Source organism: Patella vulgata, chromosome 2 (genome assembly GCF_932274485.2).
Source record: "Patella vulgata chromosome 2, xgPatVulg1.2, whole genome shotgun sequence".
NCBI lineage: Eukaryota > Metazoa > Mollusca > Gastropoda > Patellidae > Patella > Patella vulgata.
This window is the reverse complement of record NC_065880.2, coordinates 15,018,523-15,034,793: the sequence shown is the minus strand read 5'-3', so window position 1 is coordinate 15,034,793 and position 16,271 is coordinate 15,018,523. Positions and strand designations below refer to the sequence as shown.

Below are 16,271 nucleotides of genomic sequence, written 5' to 3'. Positions count from 1 at the left end.
AACGATTGTAATCCCGCACCAAATCAAAAATGTATTCTTTGAAAATAATCATGATAAACTAAGAGACTAAAGTGATCAATTTGAATGTCTATAATTTATATTTTGGCTTGTGTTATTTTTAAACCATTGATTGGCGAGGAAAAAAATTAAAATTTGTTCTTTTGGTGTTGCGGAAGTCAAATGATTAGCGCGCCGATTGGTCATGTATGAAAAGGAGCCAATTTCAAAACTGTATAGATCCAAAACAAAGTTGATAAAGTACATGCTGACATCAAGTTACTGTTATTTTTATGGTTATGTGGTGTTTTAGAGCACAATAACTGCTAAAAGGTGCTTTTTTAAATTATAGTTTTAGCAAATGTATTGGGAAAACTCGACAAAAAGTTGTAAAAAAGACATCATTATCATTTTAATTGATGTTACTCTAAAAAGACTGACCTTGGCTTGTTTATTTTGGGTGAACATTCACATTGTATGTCAAAAATATGCATTGATGTGTCATTTAAATATTTAATTTCTTTCTTTATGATTTATTTATTTATTTGTTTTATAATATATTGATTAGACTAGCACCAAATCTGGATCTTTCTGCATATTGTAAAGGGGAAACCCTTGCCGCTTTCAGTCTTTGAATTGATTTAAAATTTAGGTCAAATTAATGAATTGGTTTGGTCTGTTATTAGAAAGTTTATGAAATAAAACCACATAAGTCATTAAATAAGATCAACAACTAGAATAATATACATCACAAAGAAAGAATTTTGTCCAAACATCGGCACTACAGCCTGCTATTTTTTCGAACTCCGTCTTAACAAGGGTTCTTTTACGTGCACACCATGTGTACACAGGACCTAGGTTTTTCGTCCAACCCAAACGACTATATGTCGTCCCTTTCCAGTCCCTCTGTCCTGAACAACTGACATTGACAAAGTCGAAAAAAGCAGGAAAATCCAATGACCTTTCTCAACCAACACCAGGATCAAACCCAAGTCAACATCTTACTCACTGAGCCACTGTGGCTCCCTTATTATATCACAACACAAATAATACAAACTTAGAAAACAAAATACATGACGTGAACTAATTAAGCCTTAATTAAGGACGAATTGTCTATTATTTCTTAAAAATGTAAACAGTGGTGAAAGTTATAAGATAATGATGTAAAAGAGGGTTTTGAGCAGATCAAGTGGTCCAAGTTATGATTTTGCCTTTCTTACTGTGTTGACAGTGGAAGACTAATTTTGATTTTGATCCTTGTTTTCATCCAATATACAAGGGAATAAGTAGATAGGTGTATATTAAATATTTGTCCCTTTTCTATTCCAGGTATCATTAATAATACTGTAAATATCTGATAGATTGAACATTCCAAAATGAGTTCTCAATATCCAGAATTAAAGGGCTTCTACCATTTAAGAGAAACCATAGGTTCAGGTAAATCAAGCAGCTTTATTTTGCTCTTCTGTGAAATTGAGATTTTTTAAAAACAAGTATGTATATGTTAAATGTAACCTGTACATGTATATCTCCAGTTAAATTAATTTATGTACCATTGTGTATTTCTTATCTATATCAACAAAACAAAATTATGATCAGACTCAGACACCATCATTTTAAGTGCTGTGAACATGTATCATCAAAAATGATCAATTTCAAAACAATGAAATAATCTACAGTGCATAATTATTTAAATAACATAACAAAGATGGTGATGTAATTATCTTGCTGATATAGTTGTATTATTAATGGTATAAACCATTATCAGCATTGATAGCCTTATTCTTGTACTAGTACTAGAATGTGTGGTGTTGACAGTTCACAGATTAACTGTTTCAAGTATGAAAGAAAATTCTATGTTTTTTTTTGGTTTTTTTAAACAATATTTTTATTCAGGTTGTCTGAATGGTATTGGGGAACAGGCATAGCCTATGTAAAACCCCTCTCCCTAAAATTCTATGTTATAATTGACCAGCACTGAGATGTATGGTATAGTAGCACAAAATCTGACGATCTAGAACATTTTATGGGGTTATTGTCATTGATTAACGACTGTGTTTCACATTTATATTTCAGGTGGTTTTGCTAAAGTAAAGTTGGCCTATCATGCCTTAACAGGTGAAAAAGTAGCCATAAAGATAATGGATAAAAGAGCATTAGGGGTATGATGTAATTCCAGTACTGTCAGTAAAATACGCTACACACAATACTGATATAGATAAAAAAAATTGTTAATCTAGAAAAAGATTAAAATTATGCATGTACCAGTAGTCAATATCTCATTGAAAACATTAGATATTGATTACAAAGTGTCATAAAATAAGATTATTTTCAAATTGTTCAACAAATTTATAATAAAAATAAAGGAACAAAAACAGTACAATTTGAATTAAAATAAGATGTATTTTAAAAAAAAAAAAGAATTTAGTTTAAATCCTGGATTTTAATTTCAATGGACTGAATTTTACTGAACATCATTGTGTCATGTTCTCCCTTGTGTTGCAAGCAGCCAATGAAAACACAGGTACTCCAATGACTCCCAAGACATCCATTGATCTACTTATAAATTCACAGAAGTCTTATGCATGTGCATTGTTGAAAATATGTTAGTTTTTATATCTGAAACATAAAAGATAAAATAAAGATATAATTCTTATTAGATTGAAAAAAGTATAGATCTAAATTTATTTCCATGTTAAGGTACATTTCTTGAAATCATTTCCTTAATACTTAAAGAACAATGTTTATTTCCACCTATTTTAAATATATAATATGATAGAACAGGTAATGTGAATGGTAACATAGACCTTTAATAACATTTTAATTTGTATGTAATCGTAAATATAACTGAAGCCACAGGGGGTTAATTGGTTTAATATTTATTGTAGGATGATTTACCAAGAGTTAAAACGGAAATAGCTGCCATGAAGGAACTTTGTCATCAACATATTTGTAAATTATATCAAGTTTTAGAAACTGAAACCAGATTCTATATGGTGTTAGAGGTATGAGGTTTTACACATTAAACTTTTGATGGCCATTTTTAATCTGGATCCATTTTAATATGGTGAGAAATTTGAATGACTTTTATTCAGTTCAAGGTTATTGTCTTGTAATGCTGTGGCTACATTAAATATACAGGTTCTGCAGTTTCTTGAAATTTAGCCACTTTTGTGGTCTAAGGGGAGATAATATTGCATTATGGAGAAATAAACGGAGTTACCCCCCCTTCACCACTGAACAATGGATTTTAGAAGGATTTCTGTCATTCTTTTTCTTTATCATTTGTTGATTATTTACAGTTGAAAATTGAAAGCAGTCATTATTATTAAAAATACAGTATGTTAATATTCCCCAAAATTGTCAATGTTAATTTTCAGTACTGTCCAGAAGGAGAATTGTTTGATTATATTGTATCTAAAGATAGACTAGATGAAGCAGAAGCTAGAATATTTTTTAGACAGATTGTATCAGCTGTTGCTTATATACACATTAAAGGATATGCTCATAGAGATCTAAAACCGGTATGTATTCATAATAATTACTACTTTTAATTTGATCAGCACAAGACTTGATTTAATTCATTTGTCCTGTGCGATACAAATACTGTATAGTAAGTGCAGGAGGACCACACCTCAAGTAAACAATTACACAAGACAAACTATGGACAGGACATAATGTAATAAGTCCAAAATTGTAGTCAGAGATGAGAATCCATAAAATGATAGGCTGAATTGAGTTACTTGTAATTGGATTAACAACATGAAAAGTAGCCAAGATAATAATGCTTTATATCTCTCCTGTTTTGTACCATTTCTAAACGCTTGAAATTTAGCCACTTTTGTGGTCCAAGGGGAGATAATATTGCGTTAGGGAGAAATATACAGAGTTACCCCCCTTATCATTGATTTACTAATTGAACACTGGATTTTAGAAGGATTTTTGCAATTGTTTTTCTTTATCATTTGTTGTTTATTTACGATTGAACATTGAAAGCAATCATTACTATTAAAAATACAGTATGCTGATATTCAAAAAAATTGTCAATGTCGATTTTCAGTACTGTCCAGAAGGAAAATTAACGAAATAGGATGTAGCCAAAATAATAATACTTTATATCCCTCCTGTTTTGTACCATTTCTAAACAGTTTTCCATATTATTAATGTAGTTTTTGTACATTATATTTTTTCTTATTTTATTTGCAGGAAAATTTACTACTTGATGAGGATCAGAATTTAAAATTGATAGATTTTGGTTTATGTGCTAAGCCCAAGGTGAGCTATATAATCGGCAGAAATTTGTTTTCAAAAGTTTATGTCATTGTATTATTGACTTTTGAAATAATGTAAATAGATTTGTGATGTGATATTAATAAAAAAAAGAGAGAAAATAAAAACTTTTAACCCTTACCTAGTTGACATCATATTGTAATTTTTAGTTTAACCATTTAATCAATTTCCATATTTTTCAGGGTGGTATGGAGAATCATTTGTTTACATGTTGTGGTAGTCCAGCATATGCTGCACCTGAACTCATCTCAGGAAAACAATATCTTGGTGCAGAGGTAGTTTACATATTGACTAATAAAAATTTGAAGAAAAAAAGAGAGAGAGAAATGGGGTTTAACGACCACTCGACACAAACTAGGTCATTTCGGAACTAACAAATGGTTCAATTTTATTTCTATAATTCGGTTGTGCGTAGGGGTCTTTAGCAGTGGGAGGAAACCGGAGGACCCGGAGAAAACCCACAAGGTTGAACAGGCAACCCTACTCCTTATCACGTACAACCGGGGATTCAAAACCACGCCAGTTGACTCAATGACAGACCTTATGATACAGCACGCATGTGCTAACCATTCGGATATCCAACCCCCCTTGAAGAAAAAAAGATTCTGAATAATATTTTAAACAGACATAAGAACAATTAATACATATTGTATTCCAATAACTTTTCATCCTGAAACTTAGATAAATTAGGAGATTATTATTTATAAAATAACATGAGAAAGAAATGAATTATTGAACTAATTCATTAGATTGAGAAATTAATTAATTATTGAATTTGTTCTTTGTTTTGTAGGCTGACTTATGGAGTATGGGTGTTTTATTATATGCTTTATTATGTGGTTATCTGCCCTTTGATGATGAGAAGATACCATCTTTATATCGTAAAATACAGGTAATCAACACGCCCACATTTATATTTTAGAAAAAACTATTAACATTTTGCAGTATTAATAACTGTAATTTAAAGGACAGTGTTGGTGTCTACCAATTTAACATGTATGATTTAAAGGACATTGTTGGTGTCTACCAAATTAACATGTATGTTTTTTTTACCTAAAATCACCTATGTAGCTGAATACCTTGAATATTTCAGAGTGGAAAGTATGAAGTACCTGATTGGTTAACTCCTGAAAGTTCTATATTAATAGCTCAGATGTTACAAGTTGATCCCAAACGTAGAATATCTATTCAACAATTAATCAATCATCCCTGGTTACGTAAAGGTTTTAACATTCCATGTGAATTTGAAAGTAAATATAAGGTAATAAATTCTCTTACTAATTGTGGTCAATCAGATGTCCATCAATAATTATTAACGTAACACTCAATATAATCCTCAGTTGAAAAAACTATGTATACTACAACACCAATCATGATGCTATCTAGAGGATATTCAATTGAACATTATGGAATTGAATTCTATCAATGCTGCCTAAAGTGGATTTTGGACTGAATAAGATAATCACCAGAAATATTATTTTTGCTGTTTTTAATTACATAACAAATCCACTGAAAAAATCTCAATTATTTTCAGTTACATGTATTTGGAATGATAAAACTGTGACAGGACTAAAATCAGTGTCACTTGATTGCATTTCTGTGAATATCGAATATACTTGACTATCTATTGAGTGTGCTCTTAGTATTATATGAGTAATGCATGTACAAAGATAGCAACTGGGACTTAGTGGTTTATTAGGCAGTTTGAGTCTATAATTTTTTTCTGGTCATTAAAAATATCAGATTTTTATCTTTCAGAAAGAAATAAATTTAGTGTGTTTTTACACAAACAGAATCCCAAAATAGTTTTCTTTAATAAACTCATATTCCTAGACATTTTGAGTAGGAATAAAAAATTATCATTTTTTAAAATATTTTAAAATCAGATGACATTAGATGAAGATTGTTTAACAGAATTAGCAGTTCATTATGGTCAAAAAAGAAGAGAAATGGAAGCTAAAGTTTCTGAGGTAAATATGTTTAATGAAAACTGTTGATCTCCCACAAAATTATTCATTGTATTAACATTTCATTGTGCCATTAGCCTGTAATAACTGTCAGATGACCAACTGACCATTACCAGGGTTACTTTATCTGACCACATAAAGAGTACATATACTTAATGTGGCATTTAATCCAAGGCTTCAGGGAGTGTGCCATTAAGAGATATGATTTTTTTTCTTTTGGGAAGACATTAATTTTGGCACCAAGAACTTGCATTATGTCAGGACAAATGCAAGACAATATGTTTTTCATCTTCTCAAAGAGACTTTACTTTTATTTAATACTTACATATAGTTGCCTCCCATTAACTGAAAGCTGATTGTATACTTTATATTATCATGAATTATTCAATATACGCCCGGTTGGGATCTACATTCATTAATATGTGGTAACGACACTGGAATCTCAGTATAAGAGATGAACCTTCAGGAATTTAAACAAAAGGAAAGTGTATTTAGTGCCAGGATGTAGGCAGAAAAGCTGCTATCTGGGCAAAATTCTTCCCCTGTCATATCACTGTTAGACTAGTTTTAGCTTGCGGTTATGTTAAACTATATTTTGATTTGTTATTTCAGTGGAACTATGATTATTTAACTGCTTCATACTTCTTATTACTGGAGAAGAAAATGAAAGGTCGACCGGTTAGATTATTACAGAAACCAACAGCTACTGATAAATCTAAGGTAACTAATAATAATAATGATAATGACTTTATTTAAACATACATTATGCAAGAGCTAAATCTGCCTATTTCAGGTCTTTCTTTAGGCCTGAAATGTTATATAATATAAATTGTTGATTAGACATTAATTAACTTATCCAGCTCTTTATCTTATCTCCTATAATGTATCTTTAAAGGATCAGGACATGCTCTATACATGCCTCTGTTTTTATATGAACAATGTACAGTGCTCTTTTGTAGTATGGCAATAGCTCACTAACCTGGAGGTCCCAGATTTGATCTGGGTGAGATAGTTCCTTGAGATTTGCCAGACTGGATTGCCCATGTCAGTGTTGCAGCACGAAGGGTCTGGCAATAAAAACATATTGTAGGGATGGGATGAAAAACAGCTCCAGTTTATAACATTGGTAGCACATAATCATTTGAAAAAAGAAATAAGAGTAGGCCACATAGCATCGCTGCCCATTTTCATAAGCCATATTGATGCAGAACAGTAATACGTTAAACCCCATTTCATTTCTTTTGTGAAATCAGTATCTTAAATTGTTTGATGTTATCTAATTTGTGTAGGTACGACCATTAAGTCTTGAAGATGATGGTGAAAATTCTAACCAATATATACTAACTCCTAATAATCGAGGTGTTAATGGATATAGTGATCAAAAACAGAAAGCTTCGAAGGAAGAACGGGTCAAGGGTCGTGCCAGGGAGAGACTAGAGTTTAGCGAAGACAATAAGGAAAATAAAGAAAATGAAAGGAATTTTGTGGTTCCATTTACACCAAAGTCTCAATATAAAAATCAGAAGACTTCAGCTTTAACGGAGCCACCAGCTAAACCCTTGTCACCTCTCATGTCAAAACAACTACAAGTAGCATTAGATGATACATGTAAGTTTTACACAATTTACATTCTATAACAGAAAACATTGGGGGGGGGGGGGGGGATGGCCGAATGGTTAGCGCGAGCGCGCTGTATTATAAGGACTGTCATTGAGTCAACTGGCATGGTTTCGATTCCCCGGTTGTACGTATAAAGGAGTAGGGTCGCCTGTCCAACCTCGTGGGTTTTCTCTGGGTCCCCCGGTTTCCTCCCACAGCTAAAGACCCCTACGTGCAAGCAAATTATTGAAATAAAATTGAACCATATGTTAGTCTCGAAATGACCTAGTTTGTGTCGAGTGGACGTTAAACCCCATTTCTCTATCCCTCTCTCTGTCAAATATTGTATACAGGAGTTCAACAGCCAACATCATTCACTCATATTTTAACATATTTAATCAGATTGCAGAAATGTGATTAGTCTCAGTGCAATAACATCATCCATTGTAAAGGACATTAATTCTAAGAAACAGTCGAAACTGCATATTCTTAAATGCAAGAGAAATGGTCATATTCCAATTGGAATGTTGCAACTGTAACACAGTAAAGATTTCTACCTGACAAATTTTATATAAGCGCCTGTTGTTAAACTAAGTTATTGTTAATTACAGTGTGTACGCCATCTAAATCAGGTGAGAAATCGTTTATGAGTACAACTTTATCACCATCTCGATCATACGATTCCCAGATTAACAATCTACCACCAGATAATCCACTTGGTGCACATAAAAAGTAAGTAATATTTGTCTATCTAATAAAAAAAATATTTATACGTTTTCAAAAATCTCATTTCTGCCTTGTTAGACATATTTTGCTTTGTTCATTACAAACAACGTTCAAGACCAAATAGAATCTGACATTGGTAACTGATTTTAAAATCTTCATTTTGTCTTGAATATTGGATATAAATCCACAACATCAATATTAATGGCAATAATTGAATTCTAATTCATGCTAATTTCAAATATATTAAACGCCCTTTTAAATGAGTATTTGAGTTATCTGGGAATTATAGTTGTGTTTTATATTTCTAGAACTGTATCAGTTGATGATGAACTATATAAAATACACATGTCTACACCTATCAGTAGTCAGAAATCACGTAAAGCTGCTGTATTTGGTAGTTTAGAGAAGGTCTTTAATATGTTAACACCAAAGAAAAATAAAGGCTCTACATCAGACGGACCCAGAAAAGTCAAGGTACTACTACAATTTATTTGTTTTCTGTAAAAAAAATATGTAATGGCGATTATTAATGTATTGATTTCCATTTGTATGTGACAAGGAGAAGGTTCGCCTGTCCTCCGGTTTCCTCCAACTGCTAAAGACCCCTACACAAAAGCGAATTATTGAAATAAAATTGAACCATATCTTAGTCCCAAAATGGAGGGTTGGATGGCCAAATGGTTAGCGTGTGCGCGCTACATCATAAGGTCTGTTATTGAGTCGACTGGGGTGGTTTCTATTCCCCGGTTGTACGTGACAAGGAGTTGGGTCGCCTGTCCAATCTCATGGGTTTTCTCCGGGTCCTCCGGTTTCCTCCCACTGCTAAAAGACCTCTACGCGCAAGCGAACCACTGAATTAAAATTGAACCATATGTTAGTCCCAAAATGACCTAGTTTGTGTCAAGTGGACGTTAAACCCCTTTTCTCTCTCTCCCTATCATTTGTACATTTATTAGTTTTATTATCATTACTAATTTCTGTATAAAAATATATTGTTACATTATACAAGGGTGAAGGATAAAAAGATCCTTTTCCATGTGTATTTTATAAAATTGTTGATTTTACTTGTGTTACTAAATTCATAATGAATTTTTTAATTTAAATTAGTTCACAAGTTGCCCCCAAAATTATTTTTATATGCTCGCCAATCCTACTGAATTTCAACAATTTCCAATTATATAAAATTATCGATTTTGTATTTTTTTTTTCAATTTAATCTTGTGTTACTAAATTCATAATGAATTTTAAATTTAAATCGGTTCACAAGGTGCCAAAAAAATTATTTTTATACGCTCACCAATCCTTTTGAATTTCAACAATTTCTGATAGTGGCTGTCATAGTTATTGCCCCTGATAACCAGTACACATTTAGTCTGTGTTAGTGCTAGGAAGAACAAGAAGTCGATCAGATTTTAATTATTTCTTATTAATACTGCATGTTTTGTTGCCGGTCATCAATTGTTAGTGTCTTGTAAATGCTTCTATTACCTACAATTGAATAAAAATGTGAAAACCTTTAATGACTGCTCAAACAACTTAGCTGCTGTGGGCATGTTTCATTGCCTGGCAACCTACAACACTCGCATGGTACTGAAACTTGAATATGTCATATGTTTGACCTTGCTGATGAACTGACGTAACATTCAGACAGGGTAAACCTGATTGCCTTTAATAAATTATAGTTATTGATGAAAAATTTCAGGCTTTACACAATGTATATAGAACAAATGAATTTAATGCTGATTACGTATTGAACAGACTGAAATCAACAATAGATGCCAAGTGTATTCCCTTTAAACAAAGCGAGTAAGTAATACTTTTAGTTATAGAATATGTCTGATATTCAAATTTGATTCTTTGTGATTTAAAAATGATTTTTTCTGATTCAGAAATGATTCTTTCTGATTCAGAAATGATTCTTTCTGATTCAGAAATGATTCTTTCCGATTCAGAAATAAATTTATGGGCTGAACAATATAAAAAATGCTTGCCCAAAAATATTTATGTTAGCATAACATTAAACTCTATTCCATCAATTTCCTCACTAACTATTGCTCATAATTAAGTTTTTTATTTCTATTCATTTTTTTTCGATTCCCCGGTTGTATGTGACAAGGAGTAGGGTTGCCTGTCCAACCTCGTGGGATTTCTCCAGGTGCTCTGGTTCCTCCCACTGCTAAAAACCCCAAGACACATGAAAATTATTGAAATAAAATTGAACCATATGTTAGTCCTGATATGACATAGTTTGTGTCGAGTGGATGGTAAACCCCTCTCTCTCTCTCTCTCTCTCTCTCTCTCTCTCTCTCTTCATTTTATTAATGTTTATTTCAGTTACATGTTACGATGTACTGTTACTGATGATTGGGGTCGTGTTAAACTGGCCTTTGATATGGAAGTGTGTTCTATACCAAAAAGTTCTTATATGGGTGTTTGTCGTAAACGAGTTAAAGGTGATACTTGGCATTATAAGAAATTATTTGAAGATATATTACAGACAGCTAGTCTATAAATACAGAAAAACAGTGTTCAGTGCAGGTTAGTTATTACTGTAAAACAAGAAATGAATGTGAGAAAGAAAATGAATAACGGTATGGGCAAGAAATGAATGCGAGAAAGAAATGGATAACGGTATTGGCAAGGCCAAGAAATGAATGTGAGAAAGAAATGAATAACGGTATGGGCAAGAAATGAATGTGAGAAAGAAATGAATAACGGTATGGGCAAGAAATGAATGTGAGAAAGAAATGAATAACGGTATGGGCAAGAAATGAATGTGAGAAAGAAATGAATAACGGTATGGGCAAGAAATGAATGCGAGAAAGAAATGGATAACGGTATTGGCAAGGCCAAGAAATGAATGTGAGAAAGAAATGAATAACGGTATGAGCAAGAAATGAATGTGAGAAAGAAATGAATAACGGTATGAGCAAGAAATGAATGTGAGAAAGAAATGAATAACAGTATAAGCAAGAAATGAATAACCGTATAAGCAAGAAATGAATGTATTAAAATGACCTTTCACCAGTAGTATTTATTTCAATACTGTAAACATAAAATAAAGTATGCCCGTCTTCATTAGCCTAGTCGGTGCAGAACAGTAGGACGTTAAACTCCATTTCATTTCTAAATTACTAAGCTTATCTAAACTAACACCATTTGATTACTAACAGTAATTTTGGTCCTGTATTCTAAGTAAACAGTACAAAAGACTGGTAATTAAATAGTTACAGTATCTTACTATCTGTAGGATATTAATTACACACTAGTTTCATGGAACTAGATTTTAATAATTACGTGAATAATGAATATAAACATCAATCTGATTAAAACACACATCCTATTTCGTTTTGTTTTTTTATACTTCAAAATTTCATTTTGCTTGTCTTTAGTATACTAGGATATGGAAAGGTTATTATATAACCCGCCTTCTAGTTGATGTGAGAAATTGGCCAATGAAACGGTCTGTTCCAGCGAGTTCTTGGTGTGCAATGCACGGAACTGTGGGTATCCTACTAGAAATATCAAAGCTGATCGGTTAATCAAATGTCTGACATCATAGGGTCAAAAGCCACTCATATGAACCCTGACGCGACCTCCCTTTACAACTGGTCAGATCTTCATGTAGTAGAGAACATGGAAAGTATAAAAATATAGATCTGTGTTTTAATCAGATTGATATTTATATCATGAGAAATTGAATATTTTTTGTTTCTTGGGAGTATTTTATATACATTAGAATGATTTATTTTATTCTATTGGTTTATTTTAGATTTTAAAAAAGAATACAATTAAAATTTACAGAAACTGAGGTCAACAATACAAGTTCCTGAAAATGGATTGAAAATTAGCAGTAGCCATAATACTTGAAGTATGATCTTTGAAAACTGAACTTATTTAACATGAAAGTGCTATTATACAAGTGTTTTAGCCAACAAGTTTTATTGCATCGTATCTTATATTTGTATGGATAATAAATTACAGAAAACATTCAGATTTTGCATTGATTTAAAGCATAATTTGACTGTAAGTAAAGTAAAAGGCTACCTCTTGCCCCAATTAAAGAAATCATGTTAAATTTAAGATTTGTATATTTATATATATATATATAGTGCTTCAATCAAATTAATATAAACATTTTTGGAACAGGAACTGGGTACAAAGCACTCGTTATTTTGTTGATGTTCTTGTTCTACTTATGGTGATGCTCTCCGAAAATAGCCTAAAATTCTGCCAATTAAACGTTGTTGGATCAAGGAACTGGGTACCAAGCACTCATCATTTTGTTCTTGTTCTACTTGTGGTGATGCTCTGCAAAAATAGTCTAAAGCTCTGCCAATTCAAGTACCATCGACATGAAACTTGGCATGCTTGTTCCTTGGACAATCGCGTGACAATTCCAAGATGGTGGCCATGACGTGGTGCTCGGTTCTCAGTCCATAGTATCATGTACCTGTTTTTCTTTTTGTAAAAAAACATAATATGCATGTTTCATTATAATAAGTACCCTCGACATGAACTTGGCATGCTTGTTCCTTGGACAATTCCAAGATGGCGGCAATGATGTCATGCTTGGTTCCCAGTCCATAGTCTCGTGTACCTGTTATTTTTGGGGTTTTTTAAAAAACATAATATGCATGTTTCATTATAATTTGAGATAATTAAAGGCAAAGTGTATTGTTAAAAAAAATCAAATTAATATCTGAATATTGTCTACCTATATGCAGTAAGAAAATGAAGTGTTAGAGATTTGTAGGATATTATACATATTAGTTTGATAACTGAAATATATAATTTTAGTTATTTAATATCTGTTTTAATTAATGCACATTATAATACTGTGTCTTAGATGTATATAATAGTATTTTACTTGAGATTTTCTTGGTCAAAAATATTTATTTTTGTTTCTCACTTTTCACACTTCTATATTTCTGAGAATATTAAATGTGATATATTACTACACAGTTATCTTTGAAATAACATTTAAATTCATGTCTTTAATAATTATTTGGTAATTCCTTATTAGAATCTTTTGTGTCATTAATACTTCAAAGATACCAAAGATACAAGGTCAATTAAAATAAAATTATTTAGAATGCTTAGTTGCGATAGACATCTAGATGACAATAATTGTAGTCTGGTTGAGATCCTTCTCAGTTTCCGTCCCCCTCCTGTATCATAGTGTAGCCTTGCTATTAGTGTGGACTGTTTACTCCTTAGCTATTTTTTATTATTCTGTCATTAAAATATTTCATTCCACTGATTTTAACTTTAAATAAAAAACTACATCTTTTGAATATAGTTGATACTATATGTGTCTGGTTTAAGGAAATGGGTGTTGTAGAAGTTGTACAGTGTTTAAAAACTGGGTAATATTTGGTTGTGAGAAGATATTTGTTGTTTTTATGTTCTGGGTGTATGCTATCTTGTCTAACCTGAAGATCTTTCTGTGTTAAATCTGTAATGAAATATATATATATATCTTTATTTCTGGCAGTTCTCACTATAATAGTTAAAAACTAAATAATGTAAAGAGAACTTGCTGCAAATTTCAGTCGAATTGATCCACTCTGAACTGGGATTTTAGTGATTGAATATTCGGCCTAGCCTCGATCATCATTACTAAAGTGGTACGATAAAAAACATAGTCTTGATTATCCATTTCATGATTAAATCAGAAGCAACAGACCGGTTCTAATCCAGTAAAGATCGCAGGCTAGCGATGCCATCGAGAGTTGATTATTGTCTGGATAATAATGTCTAATTAATAGTTTATATAACATTTCAGGCCTAAAGAAAGACCTGCAATAGACAGATTTAGCTTTTGCATAATGTATGTTCAAGTAGATATGTTATGTAGAGTTACATAATCGTTTTTTTGTAACAGGTTTAGTTAAAATAAGAGTTTAAAATCATGTTTGTACACATGTGTGAAATCATTCCCGTACAACTGGACTAGGATTAAACTAACCAGAAGAAATGAAATATAAGTCTGTCTTAGATCTATCAACAGACACTTCTAATATATGTACTTGTGCAATAGAAATATAAGTTTAATGTTCACATCTTGTATATAATGTATGTACAATTGTTTTAACTCTCACTATATGTAATCTCTCTCTAATGATATAAAATATTTCCTAATTTCTCACATATATTTATATATTTACTTCTTATATGTTTGGTGGACAAATGTGGCAAAATGACATTCAGGGATTTTTTTTTTTTTTTTTTTTTTTTTTTTTTTCAAATCATGCTTCCCATACCTCAGACTATTCTGTTTTATTTTAAATATCCATGCAGTAGTTTATACCCTTTCCTTTCATGTGGCCATTATTATGGAAAACCCCGTAGCCATTAAAGGTACGGGAGGTTGGATGGCCGAATGGTTAGCACGTGCGCGCTGTATCATAAGGTCTGTCATTGAGTTAACTGGTGTAGTTTCGATTCCCCAGTTGTACGTGACAAAGAGTATGGTCGCCTGTCCAACCTCGTGGATTTTCTCCGGGTCCTCCAGTTTCCCCCCACTGCTAAAGACCCCTTTGCGCAAGCGAATTATTGAAATAAAATTGAACAATATGTTAGTCCCGAAATGACCTAGTTTGTGTCGAGTGGACGTTAATCCCCATCTCTCTCTCTATAAAAGGTACAACATTCCAGATTGAACGGCAACTATAGACATATTACCAATAGGCTCATCCAAAGTTCTCATTACTTTCTCATCATTTCACCCCATCCTCTATATTGTTAATAGGCCTAGATGTCTGAGGCATAATTTATTTCTTCCCATGAACATCGAGCTCAAGATCGTATGTAACCTAAGATTTGTTTTTAATTGTCGAAATTACTATGTAAAGAGCTCATGTCAGACGTTTTTTTCGTTTAAATAATCGAAACGATTATTGGCCCTATGGTACATCGATACATGAAACTTGATAGGAGAGTACTGAGGCCGTCAGTTTAATTCAGGGTCGGTTGTAGAAAGTGAGGGGCCCAATTTGGGAGTCCCGAAGTTATCGGATATGAATAACTATTCATTCATATTTTAAGGCCAACTATAATAATAATAATATCTTTATTCGTACTTAATTGTACACTTTCAAAGGGGAAAAAATAACAATGGAAAATTACATGATATGTACAATAGTTCATTAGGTATTTACAGTTAAAACTAGACACCATTCTTATGAAATACACAAATGATCAATGATTTCGTCAATGTTAGGGTCTTGTTTTGAGTCTCTAAATAAAATAAAGTCTCTTATTCTATTAGCTACCAATACATCATTTACACTATTATGTTCAGTGTCACATTTATTAATCGTATTTAGTATATCATTTACATTCATGTCGCTAATATTATATTTATTAACATTATATTTGTAACATATATAGTTAATATTATTACAAGTAGTGGATTTGCTCCCATGCAGAGCACAGATGTGCGTGCATTCATTTTTACTTTTTATTATACTACTGATAAATTTCATACATCGTTTTTGAAGCTGAGCTTCTATTGTAAAATCATTGCAAATAAAATGTAAGGTATTATGGGTGCGATTTGGTAAATAGCCACACCTGGCAGCCCTGTTGCTCGATTGCCTGGAACATTTTTAAGTTGGTGAGCTGCAGGGCCCCTTCCTAGTGTCGGGACCCAATTTGGGGAAATTGGTCAAACCAAATGTGCCAAAA

The 16,271-nt window shown here is 32.1% G+C and overlaps 1 protein-coding gene across 1 annotated transcript; it reads left to right on the top strand.

The window, feature by feature from the left end:
* The first annotated feature begins 218 nt into the window (after positions 1-218).
* On the top strand, positions 219-14,776 carry LOC126811372 (maternal embryonic leucine zipper kinase). The gene is made up of 17 exons (XM_050536941.2): positions 219-330; positions 1,327-1,434; positions 2,074-2,159; positions 2,886-3,002; positions 3,378-3,521; positions 4,204-4,272; positions 4,470-4,562; positions 5,081-5,179; positions 5,381-5,548; positions 6,174-6,257; positions 6,867-6,974; positions 7,544-7,862; positions 8,465-8,585; positions 8,888-9,053; positions 10,282-10,385; positions 10,914-11,117; positions 12,352-14,776. The coding sequence occupies exons 2-16, from the start codon at positions 1,374-1,376 to the stop codon at positions 11,089-11,091; spliced, it is 1,917 nt and encodes a 638-aa protein (XP_050392898.1). The 5' UTR covers positions 219-330; positions 1,327-1,373; the 3' UTR covers positions 11,092-11,117; positions 12,352-14,776.
* The last annotated feature ends 1,495 nt before the right edge of the window (positions 14,777-16,271 follow it).